Source organism: Hyaena hyaena, unplaced genomic scaffold, assembly GCF_003009895.1.
Source record: "Hyaena hyaena isolate Hyena2069 unplaced genomic scaffold, ASM300989v1 scaffold_591, whole genome shotgun sequence".
Lineage (NCBI taxonomy): Eukaryota > Metazoa > Chordata > Mammalia > Carnivora > Hyaenidae > Hyaena > Hyaena hyaena.
In genome coordinates this window covers 383-27,874 of record NW_024081224.1, presented here as the reverse complement: position 1 = coordinate 27,874, position 27,492 = coordinate 383, and the positions used below count along the sequence as shown (strand labels likewise).

General features: G+C 36.8%; 1 protein-coding gene and 1 pseudogene across 1 annotated transcript in view; one reads left to right on the top strand and one right to left on the bottom strand.

Annotated features, from left to right (window-relative positions):
• The window catches only part of ALMS1 (ALMS1 centrosome and basal body associated protein), a 130,764-nt gene extending 107,238 nt beyond the window's left edge, over positions 1–23,526 (top strand). The window contains exons 11-14 of the mRNA XM_039256887.1: positions 4,159–4,400; positions 9,121–9,246; positions 20,729–20,899; positions 23,381–23,526. Coding sequence (XP_039112818.1) covers positions 4,159–4,400; positions 9,121–9,246; positions 20,729–20,899; positions 23,381–23,526 — 685 coding nt within the window. The remainder of the gene's footprint in view (positions 1–4,158; positions 4,401–9,120; positions 9,247–20,728; positions 20,900–23,380) is intronic.
• Positions 23,527–23,591: 65 nt separating this feature from the next.
• On the bottom strand, positions 23,592–26,531 carry LOC120248514 (annotated as a pseudogene).
• Between the last annotated feature and the right edge of the window lie 961 nt (positions 26,532–27,492).

The following is a 27,492-nucleotide window of genomic DNA, read 5'->3' as shown; positions in this document are numbered from 1 at the left end:
ATTGTTTTATTTGAGCATAAAAAAATTTTTTAGTATTTCCTGAGGTTTGATGGGAATCTGTTCTGTCTTTTGTTTTCTTTTCTTCTTCGTCTTTTTTTAATCTTTATTATTGAGAGAAAGAGTAAGGGAGGAGCAGAGAGGGAGATGCAGAATCCAAAGTAGGCTCCAGGCTCTGAGCTGTCAGCACAGAACCTGATGTGGGGCTCGAACTCACAGACATCAAGATCTTGCCCTGAGTTGAAGTCAGACACTTAACTGACTGAGCCACTCAGGTGCCCCTTTTTTGTCTTCATTTGATTCTAAAAATTAGATTCTGATTTTCTGTTGAGATTCCTATTTTTTATCTATTTAATCTCCCATATTTTGATCTCTTAATATACTCACAATCATTTTAAAGTCTTTCTGCACTAATTCCAGTATCTGAATCCTTTGTAAATATGGTTTTCTGGTTTTTCCTCTCAATTTTTAGTAACTTTTTTTCTACTTGACAGATTCTGTAATTTTTGATTATGTACTAGATATTGTGATTTAAAACATTGTAAGGACTGAAGATGGTGTTACTTTCCACCAAGAGGTTTTGTCCTCTTTTCTGTTAATCATATAATGGCTGATCACTTCAGTTATGTCAAGAATTTTACTGAGTCAGTAGTGGGATGGAGCTGTAGTTGACATTTGATTTTTCCTGATTTGTGGCCTTCCTTGATTTTTGCTTTCATCCTTACAGATCTTTGATTCTTCAGTAAGTAAATACAGCAAGAAACTCAATTTAGGTGTCTCAGATGCTTGAGTTCTTCTCTTTAGACTCCCAGCCCTTACAGATCAGAATATGGCAAATGTAAGGGGATCCCAGCTATGTTGTAGTTAAACTTTCTTTTTTATATTTTTTAATGTTTATTTATTTTCGTATATTATTTTCGAGAGAGAGAGACAGACAGAGCATGAATGGGAGAGAGGCAAAGAGAAAGGGAGACACAGAATCCAAGGCAGGCTCCAGGCTCTGAGCTATCAGCACAGAGCCCAACGTGGGGCTCGAACTCGTGAACTGCAAGATCATGACCTAAGCTGAAGTCGGACACCCAACCAACTGAACCACGCAGCTGCCTCAGTAGTTACACTTTCTTAATGGAAATTTGTCTCATAAGAACCCAAGCATTGCAAGTGATTTTACTTTTTCTGGCTCAGCCTCCTTCTTGGGGATGGCAGTTCTGGTTTTTTCCTCTTGAGCCTGGAAGGTGTCCTCAGCTTTGAAAGTTCTCTCACTCAGACAGTAGTTATTTAGCTTCCTGCCTTATTCAGGTTCAAAATCTGGCAAATGTCTTAAGGAAGAGACCTAATGTTTGTTAAAGACCCCTCTGTCTAGTGGGACTTGGTTGGTTATTAATGCCATGACTACGAAGGAGAATTTACTCTGCTTCTCTGACTCAATTATCCATTCTCCTGTACCATCCTGATACTAAGAAAATATCCTGTTGGGGAAATTGGCTTGGTATTCTGCTAGATTTCACTCCATCATGGTAGCCCATCGGTTCTTCAAAAGCTCTGGTGATTTCTCTTTCCCAGGGGAGTATGTCTGCCTACACTCAGTCCCTGTCCACAATCTCCAAAATCCCCTCTCTAGCACATTAGATTATTGTTTCCTGATTGCTTCTATAGCTCTCTGGTATCTTTTATCTATGGTTTTGATAATTTATTCAATTTTATTTGCTTGTTGCAAAGGGAAAGATGGTCTGTGGCTGTGTACTGTATTCTACCTGGAAATGGAAGTCCTATTTAGATTATCTTTAATTTCTCTAATTAATAGCTTCCTACTTAGAGGTCTTACAGTTTTCATTATACTAGTAGGCATTTGATATTTGTGATCATAATACAGATGGCATATTTTTTAGCTTTTAATTTTATAACTTTTTTGATATCAAAAAATGTAATGAATTTTTAAAAATTTCTATCTCCTATCTGGCAACTTTTCTAAAAACTTATTTATATTTTAATGAGTTACGTTTAGATTGTTTTAGGTTTTCTGTATACTGATTATATCAGATATGAACATTGAGAGTATTATTTCTTCTTTTCTTATTTTTGTATATCTCCTTTCTTTCTCCTGACTTACTACTAATGCCATTTATGACCTTTACTAAAGATGAACAGAAATGGTGAGATTTGGCATCTTTATTTTGTTCCTAATCTCACAGTGAACATTTTCTATGTTTCACTATAAATAGGATGGTTGCTCTTAAGTTTTTTGTGGTTTGTCTTTGCTATGAGTTTTTATCATACATAATTCTTGAGTTTTATCAAATGCTTTGACTTTATGTGTCATAAACATTTCATTTTCTCCTTTATTTTATTGTTGTGGTGAGTCCTATTGATTGATTTTTGAGCACTAACTCGCCTTACATTCCTGGACTAAACCATCTTGGTATGAATTTGCATACATAAAGCATTTGGTTTTCTAATATTTTACTTAGGATTCTTGCTTGCATATTCATAAAGATGATTGGGTCATTATTTTCTTTTCTCATAATTTTCCACTTCAATTAGTGAATAGTAGGCAAAGGGTAGAAATTCAAGGGTTCTTCTGTTTTATAAAACATTATTCCTCTACTTAATATAATGTTAATAATACAATATTATTCTATTTTTTAAGAATAACTATCTTTGAGTAATTTTATTTTTTGTTTTTTTTTTTAAACTTTATTTCTTTTGAGAATGAGAGAAAACATGAGTGGGGGAGGGGCAGAAGGAGAGGGAGATAGAATCCCAAGCAGGTTCTGCACTATCAGTGCAAAGCTGATGCAGGGCTGCATCTCAGGAACTGTGAGATCATGACCTGAGCTGAAATCAAGAGTCGGATGCCTACCAGACTGAGCCACCCATGTGCCCCTTGATCTAAAAGTATTTTAGGGGGTGCCTGGGTGGCTTAGTCTGTTAAACGTCAACTTCAGCTCAGGTCATGATCTCACAGTTCGGGGGTTCAAGCCCCATGTCAGTCTCTGTGCTGATAGCTTGGAGTCTGGGGACTGCTTCAGATTCTGAGTCTCCCTCTCTCTCTGACCCTCACTTGCTTACGCTCTGTCTCTCTCTCTCAAAAATAAATAAACATTAAAAAATAAATAAATAAAAGTACTTTAGATCTACAGAAAAGATAGAGACATAATCGAGTTCCCTATACCCATCTGCCAGCTTTTCCTATTAGCATTCTAGATTACCATAGTGAACATTTGTCAAAATTAAGAAGGCAACATTTGTATGTTACCATTAACTACACTCCCAACTTCATTTATATTTCACATTTTTTCCATTAATGACCCTTTTTTTTTGTTCCAGGAACCTGTGCAGCAGTTACAGTTCCCTTTAGATAGTTGTCATGTCTCTTTAGTCTTCTCTTTTCAATGACAGTTTCTCATTCCTTCCTTTTTTTCATGATTTTGACAGTTTTGAGGAATATTGGTTAGATACTTTCAAGAATGTCCGTCAGCCTGGGATTGACTGATGTTTTTCGCATTATTAGACTGGAATTAGGGGTTTTGCCAAAGAATACCAGAAAAAGGAAATACCCATCATTTCACATCATAGCAGAGAGAATGTGACATCTACATGACAACATTGGTGATATGAACCTTCATCACCATGGTGTTTGCTAGGTTTCCACACTATAAAGTTACTATTTATCCCTTTTTATAATTCTGTTCTTTGGAATCCAGTTGCTTAATCCAGCCCATACTCAAGGGAAAAGGGAGAGATTAATTTTCACCTCCTTGGATGGGGAGGTATCTGCATATATTATTTGGAATTCTGTAAATAAGATTTATCTCCTTTCATTTTTCATTTATTCAATAATTTCTTTATTCTCTTTTAATATTAATTCTCTAAAATCATAATACATAATTACAATTTTGAAAATCTCTGGTGCCCCCACTGACATATAAACTTCTTGATGTAAGTCATTATTTCTTGTTCATTTTTATACCCTCTATGCATTTAATTTATGGTGGACTTCTAGTAATTTCTAGTATTTAAGATGGCAGAGAGTACTGTAGAAATAACCATTTGAGGTTGATTTATCTCCACAAAATATTCCTTAGCTACCTTTGGAAAGAGATTACAGTATTTGATAAGCCATGGATATGACCTGTTGTGTCTTTTCTCTTTTTTGTTCAGACCATCAGAGGAGATTAAGACCCCATTTTCTCCCTTTTCTGGAAAACTATCATCTGATGCAGTCACTCAGATAACAACAGAAAGTCCAGGAAAAACCCTATTTTCATCTGAAATTTTTATTAATCCTGAAGATCGTGGATTTGAAATTCCAGAGCCCAGTACCCAGAAGTTAGACAAGGTTCCTGCCAAGTTTGTTTCCTCATCTTCAGTCCAACAGATTCCTTATCCTCGTGTCACAGATGGTAAGAGAATGTGATTACATTTTAGGTCACAATACCAACTTTTATATGCAGTGATCTCGGAAATTTGTGAAGGGGTCTTTCTAGTCAGAAAACCTAATTTTCATTTTACATATAATTATGATCCATGTGATTCTATCCACCCTTTACATGGCTATGAAGAGAATGTGATTATGTTTTTGCCTTAATTTCTAGTGGAGCTACAACTTCTGTGGAACTTAGGGTGCCTGGGTGGCCCAGTTGGAAAGTTTCCGACTCTCTCTATCGGTTCAGATCACGATCTCATGGTTGAGTTCGAGCCTGGAATTGGGCTCTGTGTGCCAGTGAAGACCCGGCTTGGGATTCTCTCTCTCCCTCTCTCTCTGCCCCTCCCCCCCCAAAATAAATAAACTTAAAAAAAAAAAATAAACAACTTATGTGGAACTCATGCAGTTTGTGATTACCATATTTTTATCTCATGATACTTCTAATAATGCAGGTAGTTCATAAAAACTTAAAAACTATGGAAGTATAGTTTCAGGCTGGCAGGTGAATTATTGGCATTTTGTATTATATTAAAAGTTACTTATAATACAATGTTAAATAGATACAAAAGTATATAATAGTACAAATACAATACCAGTCAGTTTCTTGCTTATTAAATAATCACCAAGGACCCAGGTTGACTGTGGTTCTGCTGTCTTTAAAACACGGAACCCGGGGTGGCTCAGTTGGTTAAGCGTACAACTTCGGCTCAGGTCATGATCTCACGGTTCATGGGTTCAAGCCCTGCATCAGGCTCTGTGCTGAAAGCTAGTTCAGAGCCTGGAGCCTGCTTCAGATTCTGTATCTCTCTCTGACCCTCCCCTGCTCACACTGTCTGTCTGTCTGTCTGTCTGTCTCTCTCTCTCTCTCTCTCAGAAAAAAGAAAAATCGTTAAAACACAGAACCCACAATTACCCACCACAGTCAGCTAGAAGGGACAGAAGAAGCATAGAGAAGCACATGTGGAGGCACCTGCATGGCTCAGTTGGTTGACCATCCAACTCGATTTTGGCTCAGGTCATGCTCTTAACGGTGTGTGGGTTCAAGCCTTCTGTTAGTCTCTGCACTGACAGCATGGAGCCTGCTTGGATTCTCTTACTCCCTCTTTCTCTGCCCCTCCTCCACTCTTTCTCTCACAATAAATAAACAAACTTGAAAAAAAGAGAGAGAGAAGCACATTTGCTAGGCCTAGAAGTGGCTCAGATCATTTTCTCTTAGCTAGGAATAGTTACAGCTGTATTTTTCAGGGTGTGGAGTGGATTTTGATGAACACCTCGCAGTCTCTGCAAGATCTGCATTTAGAGTGTTCATATTGCTGTTGTCACAGTGATATTTAATTAGTGCTTATACTGTATAGCATTCAAATTAGTGTCTTTTTTTTTTTTTTCAAACCAATAACAGGAAAATTAACAATTAAGTTTCCGTTCTTCTCTCAGATGAGAGTGGGATCTTGAAGTTACTCATTTTAAAGTATTTAATAGTTAGCACAGGTCTACTCAAAATATTATTTAAAATTTTTGAAACCTTATGCAAAAAGGTTATCCATCTGTAGATAAAGATGGGATATACCTAAATATATAAAGAAAATTTCTTGGTTCAGCATTTAACTTTCACTGAATTTAATTTAAACAAATACGTTTATATGTTAAGAGGATTATACTTACACATTTTTGTTTAAAAAAATATGCTCCCAAAATCTACAGTTTAATAAATATCACAAAGAACATCTTTATATCAGTTACCAGCTGCCACAGTGATGCTGTTAAACAACCTCAAAAAATCTCAGTGCTTTATCACAACAAACATTTGCTTTTATCACTCATGGGCTTTGTGGGTCAATTGGACTTTGGTTTCAGACTAAAGAAATGGTTTGGTTCTGTTCCATATGCCTTGTTCAGAAATCCAGACTAATGGGACAATAGGTACCTTGGGTTATGCTGTTCTCATGGTGGTGGCAAAAGCACAAGAAGGGAGACCCAACTGTGAAAGTGTGTTTTAAACCTGTGCTTCCATCAAATGCATCCATTTATACAGAGACCATAATTTATGGTTTTACCTTTGTATACAGGACCTGGAAGGATTCCTTTAAAAAATTAATATTATTGGTTTACTAATAGAATATTACGTTTGATACTGTGGATTTAAAAGTAAAATTTTGTGGGGGTTTTTGGTTTGAAAACATTTTAAATTTCAAAGAATCGTATGTTAAACAATGACTATGTGGTCACTATTTTGAATTTAAAAATTCAGAATAATATACTTTATGTCTATATTTGGTTCTATTTTCAAAGTTTTTGAAGAAATTTATTTTATAGTTGAACTTTCTTCTTTACTCTTACCCAGTCTTTATTCTTTCCCAACAGCAACCATCATTTGGTGTGTAGTCACTTCTTCCCTTCTAGGCAGGTAGCCGAAAGTAACCTTAACACTGTTGCATCCCAACAACAGTTGGGATAATAAAATTATCAACAACAGTTGATAATAAAATTGTCAAGAATTTGAAAAGACATTTATTGGCCTCAGAATTTTCCATCTCCACATGAGAGCCATGTTTGCTCTGGGTCCATTGTAATACTGCCCAATTGTTTTTTGCAGCCTTTCAACTAAATAGAACTTTAACCACTACTACCAAACTTTATATACACTGGTAGAGGAAGAAAATTAAATAAAGAAAATTAATAAATCAGTATTCTAACAAGAATTAAAACAGCAATGACCAGATAGAAGTGAAGGCTACAGCATAATTTTCCTGCTGTTTAAATTTTTCCCTCCTCTATACATTGCTTGACTTCAGAGAAACAAAAGCAGGTATAAAGAAAAATAAATCTCCTCTACAGTAATCAAATTATTACATTGGCACAGATAATTTAGAAAACATTTTTGTAATTGGTGTTTTTAAAAACAAACTTTATAAATGGTATAACGTTTCACTCTATAATGAGAGAAGTTAGCTGATACGGGGTAGCAGGGGAGAAATGGGTTTGCAATAAACAGGAAAACCTTTATTCACAGAATTCTTTATAATTGAAAATTTAACTCAGCTTAAATTTTCAGCATTAGGAGAAAGGATACATACATTTAATTTGTGGTATAGCCATTTAAAATGTAAAGGCAGGAAATAAAATTAATGTTTTATTATAAATGCAGAGTAGAAACACTGAATTCCAAATTTTGCATACTGTATGCAAACAACTGTGTAAACACATAAAACAGAGAAAGGACACATAGGAAGTAGATTAAAATGGTAATAATAGTTATCTCTGAGTGGTAGGACTTTGTCTTTTTTACTTTTATGTATTTACTTTTTTAAAAAATGTGTTAAATATATTGAATTGGAGGTAATTAGCATGTCTACATTATTGACTATTTTAATTCATAAGCAATTCATAAGCATTATTGACTAATTTAATTCATATATCCATTCATCTGTTGTTTTTAATTTTACTCATCAGTATTTTACAGTTTTAAGTGAAAAAATCCTTCTTTATTTACATATTTATTCACTAGATATTTGATATCATATTTTTGTTTCATGACACTGTATATAGTATTTTCTCCTATATGGTTTTGCTGGTGTATAGAAATACAATTGTGATTTTTACACTAATGTGTACAGTGACTGTGCTAATAAACTCACTATTATTCCTACTATTTTATATTTTATGGCAATAAACACATGAAAAGATTCTAGACATAATTACTGGGGAAATGCAAATGTTTACCATAATGATGTGCCACTGCATGCCCCACCAAATTGCTAAAATTAACTAACAACAACAAAAACTATACCAATTTTTATGTATTCTCTTAAAATTGGGAATTTATATTTCTATAATAGAAACTTATTTTGAAAAAAAGAAACTTTATTTTGAAGATCTTTCACATAGAAGTGAATTACACTTATTTTCTATGACTCTGGGGGACAGAATAAGACCATAAGACCAGTAATAATTTGGGATTCAGTATAAGATCAAGTGGTTTTTAGTTAGAGCCATCTGTACATGGACTAGATTGCTAAAAGACTCCTCTCAGTGAAACCTACCCCTACCACCGTATTTAAACTGCGTCTTGCCCTGGTTTCCCCAGTAGTCCTACTAATAACCATCAGCATTTTCTAATTGCCTTTTTCTTGTAACTTATAATTTATTAAAATATTAAATAATTATTTAATATGTTAATTCATTACTGTATATCTCCTTCCTTTAGAATGCTAGCTTTTCTTGAAGACAGATTTTTTTTTTAGTTCATATATCCCAAGAATCCATTTTTAAAGTTTATTTATTTGTCTGCTTGTTTAGCTATTTATTTTTAAAGAGAGAGAGCACAAGCGGTGGGGAGGGTATGGGTGGAGGAGAGAGAGAATCTTAAGCAGGCTGCATGCTCTGCATGGAGCCCAATGTGAGACTTGATCCTATGACCCTGGGATCATGATCTGAGCCAAAATCAAGAATTGCCCACTCAACCAACCAAGCCACCCAGGCACTCCTAAAGTTTATTTAAGTCATCTCTGCACCTAGTATGGAGCTCAAACTTACAACCCCAAGATCAAGAGTTTCACACTCTTCCGACTGAGCCAGCCAGGTGCTCTGATATATCCCAAAAATCTTGTACACTGCATGGCACATTAAAGCCACTCAATATTTGTTCAATGAATTTTAATAAATGTTCTTATTAATTGTTCTCATCTTTATCTCCTTAGTTCAGCCTTCACTGTTGCCATATAAGCCTCCTGGTAGTACCAGGATGTACTATGTTCCACAATTAGGAAAAATTCCTTCATCTCTGGATTCCACATCAGATACCACCATTGAGAGTTCTCACTCAGGTAATCTGCATAAATTATTCAAATTTTCATTTTTTGAAATTGTATTTGTGATTTAGCTGGTTCTAGAATAACATGTGAAAGCTCAATGATATTTAATCGTTTAATCAAATATAGAGCTTTTCATCAGTCAGTCTCTGGTTCAGAAAAGTGAGTTATTTGGGGCATCTGGGTGGCTCAGTCGGTTAAATGACTGACTTCGGCTCAGGTCATGATCTCATGGTTTGAGAGTTTGAGACCTGCATCAGGCTCTGTGCTGACAGCTCAGAGCCTGGAGCTTGCTTCAGATTCTGTGCCTCCCTCTCTCTCTGCCCCTCCCTTGCTTGTACTCTGTCTCTCTCTTCTCTCTCTCTCTCTCTCTCTCTCTCTCTCAGAATTAATAAATGTTAAAAAAAAAAAGTAAATAAGTTATTTGGCAAGCTGTATTTAATGAAGAAAATTGTGTGGATAATTGTTTGGTTTAGTAGACTCAGACAAGTTTCCAAGTTTTCTCTGTTCTCAGTGCCTTTCGTGTTTTGGTGATATTTTTTTCTCATTCTTATATGGAATGCATCTCAATACAAGAAGTATCTTTTCAAACAGCTATAAGTTTATTAGGACATAAATATTTACTGTTTTGATCTAGCAACTTAATAAAAATATTAGGTATTTCCTTTTGGTTTTGGGTTTTGAAAGAAAGTATCTTACTTTGTTGATACATAACCACAGTCATTTACTAATGAGATAGGTGCAGCTATTTGTATAGCTCTCAAACCTTGATATGAAATTGGACACAATTACAGTTATTTGCTGCTTGTACTAAAGAAACTCAAAAATCTAGCTTTGCAAAGATAAAAACATTGAAAAGAATATTACATTTTCTAATATTGAAATTTAAAACTTTTTAAAAATGTTTGTTTTGAGAGAGAGAGAGAGAGAGAGAGAGAGAGCGAGCGCATGAGCAGGGGAGGGGCAGAGAAAGAGGGAGAGAAAGAAAGAATCCCATACAGGCTCCACAGTACCAGTGTAAAGCCCGATGCGGGGCTCAAACCCACGAACTGTGAGATCGTGACCTGATCCAAAATTAGGAGGCAGATGCTTAACCAACTGAGCCACCCAGACACCCCTAACATTGAAAATTTAAAGTACTTTGAGCTAGTAGTTTATGTAGTGTCACTAGATATCAGTTATCAATGTTGTTTCAGTAGAGTTTTTAAATATCCCACAGCACCCCTATGAGATCACCACAGGCAAACTGCAGATTTAGAAGATGAGTAGCACCCCATACAGGAACTCAATAAATATTTCCTCTGGGAATTTTAAGATAAGGATAATGGGGCGCCTGGGTAGCTCAGTCGGTTAAGCGTCCGACTTCGGCTCAGGTCATGATCTCGTGGTTTGTGGGTTCGAGCCCCGCATCGGGTTCTGTGCTGACAGCCCAGAGCCTGGAGCCTGTTTCAGATTCTGTACCTCCCTCTCTCTCTACGCCTCCCTTGCGCACACTCTGTCTCAAAAATAAATAAACATTAAAAAATTTTTAAAAAGGATACTGAGTTGGTGTGGTGTAGGGTTTGTATTAATGGGATAACATTTTAAGATGACTTGGTTCAGATTAGATACAAATTTTGTTTTTCATAATTTGTCAATAGACGTCTTTATATGTGTAGGAATTATACATGACAAATTTTCCCTAGTCTTAGCCGTATTTTTTGGTCAACTTTAAGAGGACTAAACAAATATCTAATGGTAACTAAGTTAAAGCAAACTGGTATAACTGCTTCTAATTTCCCACTATGATGCTACTGAAAAAAAAAAGACCAACAAAAATGCTCATATTACCAAATGTTACGACGATTAATCATTAAGCCTATAACCAGAAGCTGGAAGAAATTTCCACTGTATGCCGGCCGTGACACTTGGGACACCTGGGTGGCTCAGTCACTTTAGGATTTCACTCTTGATTTCAGCTTGGGTAATGATCCCAGGGAAGTGGGTCTGAATCCTGCATCAGGCTATATGCTGAGCATGGAGCCTGCTTTAGATTCTCTCTATACCCCCTCCCCCGTCCTTCTCCCCTGCTCGTGCACTCTCTTTCTAAAATGAAAAACAATCATAAAAAAATAAATATTTTAAAAAATAAATAAAAACCCTTATTCCTCTAGGGTTAGGAATAAGACAGGGTTGTCCACTCTCACCACTTACATTCAACATACTACTGGAAGTCCTAGCCACACCGTCAGACAACTAAAAGAAATAAAAGGCATCCAGATCACCAGGGAAGAAGGAAAACTTTCACTATTTGCAGATGCTGTGGTACTATATACAGAAAACCCAAAAGACGCCACCAAAAAACTGCTAGAACTGATAAATGAATTCAGTAAGGTTACAGGATACAAAATTAACATACAGAAATATGCTGCATTTCTATACACCAATAATTAAGCAGCAGAAAGAAATTAAGGAATCAGTCTCATTTACAGTTGCACAAAAAATGATAGGATACCTAGGAATAAACCTAACCAAAGAGATGAAAGACCTGTACTCTGAAAAATATAAAATACTGATGAAAGAAATTAAAGATGACACAAAGAAGTGGAAAGACATTCCATGCCCATGGATTAGAAGAACAGATATTGTTAAAATATCTATACTACCCAAAGAATCTACACATTTAATGCAATCCTTATGAAATTACCAGCGGTTTTCACAAAGCTTGAACAAACCATCCTAAAATTTATATGGAACCATAAAAGACCCCGAATAGCCAAAGCAGTCTTGAAAAAAAAAAAATAAAGCTGGTGACATCACATTTCCAGACTTTAAATTATATTACAAAGTGATAGTAATCAAAACAATATGGTCCTAGCACAAAAATAGACACATAGATCAATGGAACAGAATAGAAAACCCAGAAATGAACCCATAATTATATGGTCAGTTAATCTTTGACAAAGCAGGAAAGAATATCCAATGGAAAAAAGATAGTCTTTTCAACAAATGATGTTGTGAAAACTGGACAGCAGACAAAAGAGTGAAACTGGACCACCTTCTTACACCATACACAAAAATAAATTCAAAATAGATTGTTGAACCATAAAAATCCTAGACAAGAATACAAGCAGCAACTTCTTTAACTTCAGCTATAGCACTTTCTTTCTAGATATGTCTCCTGAGACAAGGAAAACAAAATAAAAAATAAACTATTGGGACTTCATCAATATAAAAAACTTCTTCACAGGAAGGAAACAACCAAAAAAAGGCAACCTATGGAATAGGAGAAGATATTTGCAAATGACATCTGATAAAGGGTCCAAAGTATATAAAGAACTTCTAAAACTCAGTACCCTAATAAAGACTAATCCAGTTAAAAAATGGACAGAATACCTCCCCCACTCACATTCTCTCTCTCTCAAAAATTAAAAAATAAAAATGGGCAGAATACATAAATTAGACATTTTTCATGTCTGACATCCAGATTGCAAACAGACACATGAAAAGATGCTCAACGTCATTGATCATCAGGGAAATGGAAATCAAAACTACAAGAGAGATCACATCACACCTGCTAGAATAGCTAAAATCAACAACACATGAAACAGCAGGTGTTGTCAAAGATGTTGAGAAAGGTGAACCTTCATGCACATTTGGTGAGAATGCAAACTGGTGTAGTGACTCTGGAAAACCATAGGGAAGTGCCTCAAAAAGTGAAAAATAACTACTCTATGATCTAGTAATTGCAATACTGGATATCTACCCAAAGTATACAAAAATACTAATTCAAAGTGATACATGCATATGCATCATGGTTTATCTACACCAGCACTATCTACAATAGCCAAATTTTGGAAACAGTCCAAGTGTCCATCAACTGATGAATGGATAAAGAAGAGGATATGTATATATACATACATACAATGGAACATTACTCAGCTATAAAAGAGAAAGAATCTTGTCATTTGAAATGACATGGATGGAGCTAGAGAGTATCATGCTAAGCAAAATAAGTCAGAGAAAGACAAATGATATGTGATTTCATTTATGTGGAATTTAAGAAACAAAAAAAATGAGCAAAGGGAAGAAAGAGGCAAACCAAGAAACAGACTCTTAACTATAGAGAACAAACTGATGGTTACCAGAGGGGGAATAGGTGATGGGGGAATGAAGAGTGCACTAGTGATGAGCACTGGGTGATATATGGAAGTGTTGAATCACTATATTGTAAACTGAAACTCGTATTACACTGCACATTAACTGGAATTTGAATACAAACTTTAAAAAAAATAACACACTTAATGGAAAACACACACACATACAGACACATAATGGCTATCAGAAAGAAAACAATTGGATAGGAAAACTTTGATCACTCTTTCACTTTCAGGCCCCACGTCAGGAGACAGAATGTCTGTACCATTAAAAATCTGATCTGATGTCTTAATACTTTTTGAGGCCCTTAGTGTCCTGCTATTTGTTTATGTTCCTAACTCATCTATTTGGAGACCTTAATTTTAAGAAAAATTAGACAGTGGTGGGAGGAGAAAATAATTCAGTGATGGTACATTATGTCCTGAGAAATATTGTCCCTGTAAATAAAATACCCAGTATATCAATAAGACAACAGGAGATCTAATAACCATATTATACTTGAGATTGCAGTTTTCATGTTCTCCATCTGTTCTCAGAGCGACGGAGTTGATAGTAGGAAAATCCTTTCTTAAACCAGTAGAGCTACTCTAGGATGGAAGCCTGGGAATTGTTCTAATAGCTGTTGTCAATAAATATATCATGCACCAGTAGATATGAGAAGGATCCACTTAGCGTTTGGGGCCAAGGAGAGGTCATACACCATTAGTAGCAAACATGTGGGCCAAATAGATTTTTCCTCAACTGAGAATGAATAAATATTTGTATTAATAAAATCCCTAAAATATAAATAAGACAAAGGTAACAACCCCCCAAAGATAGATGTTAGGCATTTACTTATGCTCAGTAACATTCTTAAGATTCTTAAGTAGAACAGGATTCTGTTTAAATTAGATAATAAGCTCTGAGACCCATCTTTTTTGGTAAGTGATTTTACACCTTATACTGGTGCTCATTATAAACATTCAAATACTTATTATTAATAATCATGGTCAATAAGAGCAAAAAGCCATGGGGAGAGAACTGGTTGGAACCTTTTAAAGAAAGTGGGGGCATTACAGCAAGGAAAATGGTAAAGACCTAAGAATTTGTCCCTTGATAAAAGCAACAAAAAAATTGGCAAACTTTTTCAGAAAACTTTTCCAAAACTCTGTAAATTAACTAAAGGCTTATAGCAACCCAATGAACACTTATTCAAGAGAAATGGCTGAATCTCAATAAGAACAGTAAGATTTGTGGCATTTAACTTGCCCTAGTCTCACCTCCAGACTGAGTTCAGTAGTAACCTTGAAAAATATCAGCCTGCTTTCCCAGGACTAGAGGGAATAGAACAAAGCTACATCCGTTTCAAAACTTATTCCCAAAGAAGTATCAGTATTTGATCTGTCATTCAATAGACTTGTCTTTATTTAATCTCATTCAGAGCTATTCATTCAGTGTAAAAAGCCTGTGTGTGTGTGTGTGTGTGTGTGTGTACGTGCGCGCCTGCGCATGCACATGCATGTGCACACGCATGTTTGGCATGCAAGAACATTTATAGGCAAGTGTTTTAATGTTATAATGTCTGAGGCGATAGATAACAATGGAGACAAACAATAGACCAACCAAAACCGTAAATGTGAAAACCAAGGATAAGACGCCCATAGATGTTTAAAAGCTTTGACATTCTTGGGACTCTGGAAGAGTGTTCATGTGCATAGGTCTGTGTATATTCTCAGGAAAGACCTGAAAAGACCCTACCCTTTATTTCCAACTCCTCAAGAAGAAAAGGAAGGCTAAGGCAGAGTTGACAGCTGCCTAGCTCAAAATTGAAGATATGCCCTGACATGCACACAGAATCCCTCTGTAAATCTCCCACATTTACTGGTAATAGATGTTTGAGGATATCTCTGTCTAGGCATTAACTGACCACTAAGCTAGTTGAGTAGAAACCTCAATAGATTTTATAGAATTTGTTCAGAAAAGTTACTTTTTTTTTTTTTAACTTTATTTATTTCTAGGAGACAGAGACAGCGTGAGCATGAGAGGGTCAGAGAGAGAGAGAGGGAGTGACAGACTCTGAAACAGGCTCCAGGGTCTGAGCTGGCAGTCAGCACAGAGCCTCATGCGGGGCTCGAACCCACAAACCGCGAGATCATGACCTAAGCGAAAGTCGGATGCTTAACCGACTAAGCCACCCAGGCGCCCCAAGAAAAGTTACTTTTAAAAAAACAATATAAAGCAACAACAGTAAATTTTGGGAATTGGATAGAATCTGACTTCCAGGATTACCAATTTTATTATCTAAGATTTTTTTTTAACAACAGAAAATACAAGCTGTGGAAATTAAAAACCAAAAAATATGGTTCATACACAAGAAAAATAGCAGTTTAAAAGCTATCTCTGGGAAATTCCAGACATTAGACTTACTAAACAAAGACATAGCTATTTAAAATAGGTTTGAAAAGCTAAATGAAACCATATCAAAGAACTAAAGGAAAGTATGAATACAGTGTCTTAATCAAATAGAGAATATCAGGGAAAAGTTAGAAATTACAAAAAGAGATCCAAGTAGAAATTCTGGAGCTGAAAATCACAATAGATAGAATTAAGTTAATTAAATTAAAATAAAATAAATAAAATAAATTACATTAATACTGACCTACAGGAAACACTAACGGATTCTTCAGGATGAAATGAAGGGACACTAGACGTTACCTGAATCCATATGAAAAAATAAAGAGTGCTAGTTAAGATAACTACATAGGTAACTATAAAAGACAGTATAAATGTATTTTTGTTTCCAATTCCATTTTCTTTCATGTGATTTTAAAAACATGCATAAAGCAATAATAATTCTCATTGTACAAAAATGTATAGAGATAAAAATTGTGGAAATAACAGCATAAAGAAGGGAGGAGACATCTATATGGGAGAAAAGTTTTTATATATTGTTGAAATTAGATTTCAACCTAAATAGATAATTTATATTAAATCATGAATGGTAATTCCTGGAACAACACTAAGAAAGTAACTAAAAATACATAGTAAAAAGAGTCACCATAGGAATTAAAATGCTACACTAGTAAATGTCTATTTAACACAAAAAAGTACTAGTAGAGAAACTGAGAAACAAAAAGGATGTGATACTAGAGAAAAAAGTAGAAAAATAGACCTAAATCCTCCATTATCTGTAACTATATTAAATGTAAGTGGGTTATACTCCCATTAAAAATGCCGAGATTGTCAAGGTAGAGAAAAAGATGTGATCCAACTGTATATACTGTCTACAGAAAATTTTCTGTAGTTTCAAAGACAAACTGGCTGAAATTCATTTTTTTAATTTTTTTTAATGTTTTATTTATTTCTGAGAGAGAGAGCATGAACAGGGGAGGGTCAGAGAGAGAGGGGGATACAGAATCTGAAGCAGGCTCCAGGCTCCAAGCTAGCTGTCAGCTCAGAGCCTGACGCGAGGCTCGAACCCACAAACTGTGAGATCATGACCTGAGCCGAAGTAGGACACTTAACCAACTGAGCCATCCAGGCACCACTATTTTTTATTTATTCTTTAAATAAGTGTTTGTTTATTTTGAGAAAAGAGAGCACATGAGCTGGAGGGGCAGAGAGGCAGAGCAGGAATCCCAAGCAGGCTCTTCACTGTCAGGCTCTGCACTGGGGCTCGATCTCACAAACCATAAGATCATGACCTGATCCAGAATCAGGAGTTAGATGCTTAGCCAACTGAGCCACCCAGACACCCCATATCTGAATTTTTATTTTTTTTGATTGGGTATCTTTTTTTTTTTTTAATGTTTTATTTATTTCTAGGAGAGAGAGAGACAGCGTGAGCAGGGGAGGGTCAGAGAGAGAGGGAGTCACAGACTGAAACAGGCTCCAGGCTCTGAGCTGGCAGTCAGCACAGAGCCCGATGCGGGGCTCGAACCCACGAACCACGAGATCATGACCCAAGCGAAAGTCGGACACTTAACCGACTAAGCCACCCAGTTGCCCCGAGTATCTTTTTTTTTTTAATAGTTTATTGTCAAGTTGGCTTCCATATAACACCCAGTGCTCATCCCCACAAGTGCCCTCTTCCATACCCATCACCCTCTTCTCTTGCCCCACCCTCGTCAGCCCTCAGTTTGTTGTCAGCATTCAAGAGTCTCTCATGGTTTGCCTCCCTCCCTCTCTCCAGCTGTTTTCCCCCTTATATCTGAATTTTTTAAAAGGGAGGTGTAGGGAGTTCCCAGGGAAGATGGCAGAGTTATCTCACAAATACATCTAGATAACATTTACATCTGTGTAAATAACCCAGAAAATGACCCAAAGGCTGGCCCAGCAGACTTCCCACAGTTAATCATAGTGAAGAGTCACATGAAAAATGGCAGGAAGAGCAGAGACTCGGACCAAACTGACGTACCAGACCAACCGTGAGAGGAAGGGACACAACAAGCACAGAGAAAGGAAAAGAACAGATTCCACACCAGGCACCCCTAGCACAGGGGACCCGCAAAGGGAAGGTAAATCCCCATAATATTTGGCTTTGAAAACCAGAGGGGCTTAACTTTTAACTTCTCAAGTTTTTACAATCAGTAGGACTTAACACCAGGAACTTGTGCATGGTCTACACTTTATGAGCATATTATCGTGATGGAATTTGAAATGGGAGATGGAAACAATATGGCCAGGTACTTACTTCATTAAGTACTCAGAAGCAGGCACAGTGATTTGTTACAAGCCAGGAGGGATTTGTTCAGCGGACAGAATGTCACTTTCAACATAGTACCTTCTTAAGGAACCTTCCAGGATGATTTCAACCCTGTATGGTTTTTCACTTTATATGTTAACTTTAAACTCGAAATTCCATTTAAAATTTATCTCGAATTGGGTAGGGGTAAAAAAGATAAGAAACTATATACATTGCAGTCCCAGTATATGTTCATTCCAAAACATATATAACCAAAGTTTGGTTGTTTTGTTTTTTCTTAAGGTGACAAAAAGCTTTCAGTTCATGTTCATTTTTCCCTTCAACCAAAAATTATTAAAGTTCTTACCATGTTCCTGGGAGATATTATACTAGGTGCTACATTTACAGTAGTGTACAGAATAAACATGATCCCTTAGACTGTGGAGCGTGTGGAATGTTGTTACAGTTAGTAAATAAACAGACCACAAATAAGTACATAATTACAAATAATAAGTGTTAGGAAAACAAAGTAGAATTGGAAGAAATTAATCAGGAGGGAGTTTTAGGAGCTCCTGAAGGCCTTTCCAAGGAAAAAACTTGAGAGATGAGATCTAGAGGGTAAAGGCGGGTTAGAGAGGCAGAGTGTAGGGAATGACAGTATTCTGCCAGAGGGAGCAGTATGGACAAAACTGGAAGAGGAGAGAGTTTGATGCATTTGACAGATGAGAATGCAGTGTGGTTAGTGCAGAGTAGTGGCTAGATATGGTTAGATTATGATCACGTAGGGTCTTGCAAACCATATTAAATTGAATTTTATTCTGGTAGGCAATTGTGGTTTCATTTATATTTGTAAAGTTTATTTGGCTGCTAGATAAAATTTATCACTTTATGGGTTGGAATGCAGGGAGCCAAGGTGGGTTCACATCATATAGACATGTGCTATTTTTTATGAAAATACACAGGTAAGCATGAAGATCCCAGATCTCCAGTTAGAGTTATGGAGCAGTGTTAACTCTCTTCCTGCTCCTGCCCCAAACAAAAATCTGTACTTACACATCCTACAGCTGTGCATGGATGCCGGAAAATACAAGTACACATACACTTGTATACACACATGCATCTGGCTACACTGCTGTTTGACTGCTCTCAGCTCCACTGAGTTGATCATCTACCCACTGCCTTCTGGGACTACCTGACTGTGAACCTGACCTAGTTACCTTTCTAGGTATCTAGGGGAGCCAAGGGTGGTGGTGTAGAGTATGCCCATGCTTGCTGCTGGTGATGTATGTTCTCTGGCATCTGGAAGTATTTGTGAGGAGAATGATCCCCATGTGCAGCTGTTAAGTTGTACCATAAAATGTAATATTTTAATTTTTTAATTAAGGAAGGGACAACTTTTTATAATTTCCTCAAAAGATGCTGTAAGGGCTAGCTATGTCCCAAATGCTAGAATCTGAAACTCAGAAGAAAGGTCTCAGCTAGAGATATATATTTGTTGGTCATCAGCATGTAGATAGATAGTATTCCATCCATTGGTAACTGGTGAGTTCTCCCAGGAAGAGGAGTTCTGACCCCTTGAGGAACTCCAGCATTGAGAGATTTGGTAGAAGGAGGGATACTAAGGATTTGCCAGAGAGATGGAGAGCAAATAAGAGAAAGTGATGCCACCGAAGCTGAGAAAAGCACAATTTAATCTGTCTCTATGACCCAAAAGACTTAGGATCCTTGCAATCTGTCCTAAAAAAAATCCTCATGACTTACTTATATTTGTACAGTACTAATGAGACTGATACTTACTCATCTCTTATTGCCATATATATTTTAGGCACTCAGAAAATGCATGAAGTGTAGAATCCCAGATTAGAAAGAAAAAACATTTTTATGGAAGATCCTGCTCTAGTTGCTAAAAACTCAATATGTCCAGAAATATTCTTCACCTCTTTTTTATGCTGTATATAAACTTCTCTTACCAGTGGACATGGGAATATTGAAATGTATTTTAAAAAAATAAAATTACTTTCAAAGTTTGTATTTATCACATAATATTTTCCTTTTAGTGTTTTCTATCTTATATTATCATCAGATTCATCTTCCTAAAACATAGCTGGTTACATTTTCCCATTATTAAAAAATTTATAATGATGTAGCACTTCATATACAAAGAGTACAATTTGTACTCTTTAGCTTGCGATTTCAGACCCTGCTGAATTTTGTCCCAAACAATTTTTTTTTAATATTTCCCACAACTTTCTTTTATGTACTCTATGATCTGGCTTGACTCCACAGTGACTGCTGTTCTTATACACTCTTTGCTTTCCTGCCTTCTTATCTTTGATCATGCTTCACTTCTGCGTAAAAGGTCTTTCTTCCTTCCTCTGCATATTTCAAAAGCCTTACTTATTTTCCAGATTATAGTCTATATTCTCCTTTCTTTGAAAACCTTCCTGACTGGAAATTGTCTCTCTTCTGAACTGATACTCTATATATCTTTTGTCATTTGCTTCTCCACCTTGTATTGTTGCAGTTTATTGTGCATCTCTGACAGCTTCAATTTGACTGACATCACTTTCTGATCACACTACAACACTCCAATCGTATCTTTTTAATAGAAGCGGTTAAAGAGGTAAATTTTTTTGTCTTTCTACAACTTTATGTCTATATATTTGTTAATTGTACTACTTTCCTGCTTTACTATAGGATCCAATGATGCCATTGCTCCAGACTTCCCAGCGGAGGTGCTAGGCACAAGGGATGATGACCTGTCAATCCCTGCTAACACTAAACATAAAGAGGGTATCTACAGTAAGAGGGTGGTGTCTAAGCCATCCTCGACAGTGGGGAAAAAAAACCCTCAGAAAGATAATACAGGTAACTGGATTAGCTTTTTCTATTTTGTGGCTTTTTTCTGGTCATCCAAAATGAGAATATTTGTCCAGTCTTTATCTTATTTCTGGTGTTATGCAAACTTTTCTGTTAGCTATGTTATTGGGTATATACAAGAAGTTAAAATATTTATGAAATCTTTTAAAATGCGTGACAGGTTTCTTAAAGCTATGAACTTTATTTTCACTGTGGGAAATAAAATATATTGCAACTTTTGAAATAATATCCAATCAGGTATATTTTACAAACTGAAACCCCGAAAACCTTGATTAAATTTGCCTCATGAAATTATCTGTGAGATAGTACAAATTAATATTTTCATGGGTTGGAAGTATATGGCTTTCATGGTGTTTTAAATTTTCTTTTCATTTTGCTGCCAAAATTTAAAAATAAGATTTTGGGCTTCCCTGGAAAAATCAGAGTATCTGTTTGCACTCAGCTTGCATTCCTTCATGCCAATAATCACCTGCCCCTGAGTCATGGCTGTTCCTTACAGAGAGGATGTACATTCTGTTTGCATTAAGTCCCCACACTTCTCAGACCCAGTCTGCTTCATTCATCCTACCTTATCTGTCTGGTCACTTTGGCTATTTGAAGTTTCAACTTTATCTCCAGATAAAGGCCTAACTTTTATAAAAGCTTTAATATTTAGGGACCTGCTTGATTTTTTTGTTCTCTTCATCCTTGATACTATACTTCTTTAGTTGATACATGGTAGTATTTATTAGATGGAGACTCCAGTGGCCACTAAAAATTCTACATGTGTAATTGTCTGTATTGCTTTGTTTCTTTTACAGTTTTTTATTCCTGTGCGTAGCTATTAGCCAAATAGGTGCTACTAATCCCAGGGCAGTTGTTAAACATAGGGTAGTTCTATGTTCCAGTTTGGGCATACTGTTTTTTGTTTTGGTTTAAAATTTATTTTTGAGAGAGAGAAAGAGCACATGCACATATGTGCTCACAAACAAGCAGTAGAAAGGAAGAGAGAAGGGGGATAGAGGATCCAAAGCAGGCTCCACACTGACAGCAGAGAGCCCAATATGGGGCTCAAACTCTGAAACTACTAGATCATGACCTTAGCAGAAGTTGGACACTTAACCAACTGAGCCACCAGGCACCCCGTGTATTGTTGATTAATAACCTGCAGTATAGTAAAAAAAAAAACAGAACATCTGTGAAGTTGATAAACTCTAAATTCAACATAAAGGTTGCTGCTGAAAAGGCAGCACTAAGGCTTTACAACAGAAAATCATATCTGAAATGTTTCATTTCTTAAACTCTTTAGAAGATAACTTATGTTGTGTTTTTAGTAATCTCTACTGCTTTCCTGATTTTTTTTGTTGAAAAAATCCATATTTAGCAATAAAAGATGTATCTCTTTTCAGCCCATTGTAAAAACATATAACCTTGGGGCGCCTGGGTGGTTCATTTGGTTGGACCACCTTGATTTTGGCTCAGGTCATGATCCCAGGGTCATGGGATTGAGCCTCACGTTGGGCTCCACAGTGAACATGGAGCTTGCCTAAGACTCTCTCTGTATTTCTCCCTGTGCCCCACTCAAGCTCACTCATGTGCCCTGTCTCTTTCTGAATTAAAATGGTGATGCCTGGGTGGGTTAGTTGGTTAAGTATCTGACTCTTGGTTTCAGCTCAGGTCATGATCTCATGGTTTGTAGGTTTGAGCCCTTCTTGGGACTTTACACTGACAGTGCAGAGCACCTGGTTGGAATTCATTCTCTCTCTCTCAAAAATAAATAAACCTTTAAAAATAAAATAGTGTAAAAAACATATAAACATTATTAACTGTGTGATGACTGTTATCCTAGTTGCTGCATTGGTGAGTAACATTATTTTACACTTGGGTTTTCTCATATCATAAAAAAGAAAAGAGCTGATTAAAAAAGACCAGTAAGATAGATAAATCTCTAGCAAGTATGACCAAGGAAAAATGGAAAGAAGGTAGAAAGTATTAGACAATTTTAAAAGGAAATAATTTCAGGAGATTTGAAAGAGTCATATGAGTATTAGATATAAAATCTAAATGGTATAGATGCTTTTCTAGAATTATATGAAATACAAAATTGCCTCAAGTGACAAAATCTTTGAATAGACCAAAGAACTCAAAAGAGGAGTTCAAATCTACTTTTTACTTTGAAAAGATACCATCTTTTTTTTTTTTTTAACTGTTGTGTCAAATCAACAGAGAACAGATTTCATTTTAAGTGGTATTTTAAACCATTGTTGTACAAAGAAAAATATGGAAAGCTTTCCAATTCATGTTTTAAATCCACTGTAACTGTCACAGCTTTTATATGGTGGGGCCTAGGAGATGCCTTTTTCCTTGATGTATGAAGAGGCTTTAGCTTTTGTTTTGGGCTTATTTTTTTTGAGTGGGGGTTACTTGCCTACTGTGTTTATTTTCTTTTCCTTTATCCTGTTGTCTTTTCATGTGATGTCATTGTTCCAGATGCCGAAGTTCAGGTTTCCATCAGTGGGGATGAGAACCTTTCAGACAAAAACCAGAAAAAGGATATCAACAGTAAAAAGGCGGTGACTAAGGCTGCCCCACCTGAAGAGAAAGCATTCTTGGAAAAATCCACTGCAGGTAACTGAACTGGATTATCTGCATATTATTTGCTTCTGGCCTTCTAAAATGAGTATAAATAGCAATGTAGTCTCTATTCCCTTGCTGCCTTCAACTTTTCTCTGTGTTGCTCATATGTGAAATAGGATATTAGCTGCAAGTTTTTGATATAGACTAGTAAAATTAACATTTTTAAAGCTCTTTAAGACATTTCTGGAGAACTTTGGAAAGATAGTATACAAGTTAATCTCATTGACAGAAATTCACATAATGGACTTTTAAAAACTTTCCTGGTAAAAAAAATAACCAGTCAGAGTGGCTAAAATGAGCAATTCAGAGAACTCTAGATGCTGGCGAGGATGTGGAGAAACGGGCACCCTCCTACACTGTTGGTGGGAATATAATCTGGTACAGTCCCTCTGGAAAACAGTGTGGAGGTTCCTCAGGAAACTAACAATAGAACTCCCCTATGACTCAGCAATAGCACTGCTAGGAATTTACCCAAGGGATACAGAAATGCTGATGCATAGGAGCACATGTACCCCAATGTTCATAGCAGCACCCTCAACAATAGTCAAATTATGGAAAGAGCCTAAGTATCCATCAATGGACGAATGGATCAAGAAGATATTGTTTATCTATACAATGGAATACTACATGGCAATGAGAAAGAATGAAATCTGGCCATGTGTAGCAACATGGATGGACCTTGAGGGTGTTATGCTGAGCGAAATAAGTCAGGCAGAAAAGGACAAATATCATGTTTGCACGTATAGGAGGATTGGGAGGAACTTAACTCCCATTGGGAGGAACTTCTCCCCCATGGGAGAACCATGGGGGAGAAGAAGGGGAGAAATGGTGGGGGAAAGGGAGAGAGGCAAACCTTGAGAGACTCTTGAATGCTGAGAACAAACTGAGGACTCATGGGTGTAGGGGGTGAGGGGGGAGATGGGCATGGAGGAGGGCACTTGTTGGGATGAGCACCGGGTGTTCTATGGAAACCAACTTGACAATAAACTATTTGTAAAAAAAAAAAAAAAAGGAAAAAAATCAGTTCTACGAGATGTTCACTCTCTAATACCATAGTTGTATATAAGCCTTTATTCTTTAGGAATTCAGCTTATTTACTTCCTAACTACCTATCCAGTTAATTTACTTCAATGGGATTATGCTAATTAAAAATGCCTATAATAGTGTGTTTAAGTTAGGATTTATTTTGGCTCTGAGAGATGAAAACAAAAACAAAGTAATATTGGCTTAAAAGAAGACAGGAAATTATTTTTCTTTCTTGTAAAAGTCCAGATGTAGACATCCCTGGATGACATGGTACTCCAGTGTATCAAGGGAACAAAGCTCTGTTTCCCCTGTTGTTGGAACAGCTTTTAGCCTCCATTCCCATTTGGTAGCCATCAGGTCCGTATTCCAGCCAACAGGAAGGAAGAAAGGAAAAGAAAAAAATACATTCCTCCTTTTAAGTACTTCCCAAAAGTTACGTGTACCATTCCCCTTCCATTCTATTGGCCAGACTTAGTCACATGCTCATACCAAGCTGTGTTGCCAGGGTGGCTGGGAAATACAATCTTTATTCTGGTAACCATATGCCCAATTAAATCAAGATTCTATTTCTTTTTTTAAAAAAAAATAAATAAAAATCTTCATTTTAACATTTGAAAGAAAGAATTACACGTTCATTCTGAAGCTTTTCCAGCCTCAGCTACCAAGTAAGATGCACACGGCCTCAGGTACTTGGAAAGTTATTGCATAGCTCTTTGATCATGTCAGAACAAAGCAGTTGCTCTTCCAGAGCCAGACCCCGGCTTCATCTTTCACAAGGACGCCTGACTCAAAACAGGCTGTGGGGTAGCTGCAATTGAACTTTTCCCCCCAGATTATGAAACACAGTGAAGTTAGCACAAGTCTTGTGGCTTCTTTCATTTCACAGTGTCATGTTTACTGAAGTGACACTTTCTGATTGGAGACCAAAGTGTACTGCCTGGTCAGGAAAAAAAAAATCTGAAATGCTCTAGATTGCAGGCAGACAGCCAGCAGTAAGATTAATGTCAGTGGCTGGTTCCTGACAGATTCTACAGCAGCCCTGGCATAGGGAGTCTCTCCTTGAAAGGTGTTTTGTTGTGTTTTGTTTTGTTTTAAGTAATCTCTACACCCAATGTGGAGCCCACAATTACAATCCTGAAATTAAGAGTCACATGTTCTACTAACTGAGCCAGCCAGGCACCCTTCCCTGAAAGGTTCTTAAGATGGAAAGATTCAAAGTTGAATCTTTGCTTTTTTTTTTTTTGCTTCTAGATGGTTTTGATGAATTTGCTGTCATCCAGGAGTGTTTGGGTACTTCTTTGAGAATCAGGCTTTGGCTGGGGTTATGCTTTAGCTGTCTTGAAAAGAAGTCCCTGGCTCCCCCTGGTACAAAGTCAGGGAATGTGAATTCAACCCACAGGGTGTTTGTTTGTTTGTTTGTTTGTTTGTTTTTTATAGATCTCTTGGTATGTGTTTGCTTCAAAAGGAGTCTTCCCAACTAGAAATTTATAGCAGAGAACCCCAAGGCTACAGAGATTCACCTTCTCAACATGTGTTCAGCCTTTAATCATCTCAAGGGGCAAGTAGTCCAGGGTGCAGCAACCACTCCAGGGTGGTTCTGGAGGATGAGCCCATATACCAACTACCCAAAATCTGTAATCTTAAATTCTCTAGTTCATTTATGGAGCAAGTTCTCTGGCTTAATGTCTCCATAAAAACTCTCTTTAAACTGTGGTAAGACAGGGCATCTGCCAGTCCTGTGATCTCAGAGTTGCAGTCTTCTGCTCATCAGACTCACAGTTCATGAAGTTCTCCATGGATAGGTACAAGGGGTGCATATTCTAGAATTAGGTAAACTATGGTGGCATCATGGGAGTAACTGTACAGTCTGCAAATACTTGGATATCTTAGATGGGATTGGATTTATACTTCTAAGCTGATGCTTAGCTCTTACGTTCTCCAGTTGAGCTTTAAATAATACTTCAAGAATGTGGTTTATCTATACGATGGAATACTACATGGCAATGAAAAGAATGAAATCTGACCATGTGTAGCAACATGGACAGACCTTGAGGGTGTTATGCTGAGCGAAATAAGTCAGGCAGAGAAGGACAGACACCATATGTTTGCATATATAGGATTAGGAGGAACTTAACGGAGGACTATGGGGGAGAAGAAGGGGGGAAATGGTGGGGAAAGAGAGAGAGGCAAACCATGAGAGACTCTTGAATGCTGAGAACAAAGTGAGGACTGATGGGGGTGGAGGGAGGGGAACGGGGGTGATGGGCATGGAGGGGGGCATTTGGGGGGATGAGCACTGGGGGTTATATGGAAACCAACTTGACAATAAACTATTTGTAATAAAATAAAATAAATAAGTAAATAATACTTCAAGAACCAGGATAAACTTGTTTTTTCTTTCCCCCAGTAAACATTATCAAAGTTTCTTTTACCTAGCAGGCAGCTAAATCAAAATCTTCCAGAGTCCATTGTTACCTTGATTCTTCATTTTTCTGTTTTGATACCAGTTCCTTTTCAGAATGATTTCCAAGGGCTGATGGCAAGGGCTACTCTTTAGTAACCTAGGGACAGGACTAAGGACACTGGTTGCCTGCAATTGCTTCTGCTTCAGATTCTAAACCAGTTTATGGTTGGAGACAAACTTTTGTGCTCATGAAGGCACTCACTGGGAGGAATATGAAGGACACAAGATCCGCCGAGCCTTGCCACTCTGTTGTCAGAGATTTATTTTAGAGGAAAGGAAAATGGATTTCAGAGGACAGCTGGTAGTCTCTGCCACGACTGTAAATAGAAACATTTTGGAGCATAATTAGCCACTTCTCTTTTTTTGTATTGCGTTTTTTCACAAGTTATGTTGTATTCTGGGCAACACTTCAAAATGTTACCCTCCTTTTTGCTATTTCTAAATGAATGTTCCAGAAATAGATCACGTTAATCTC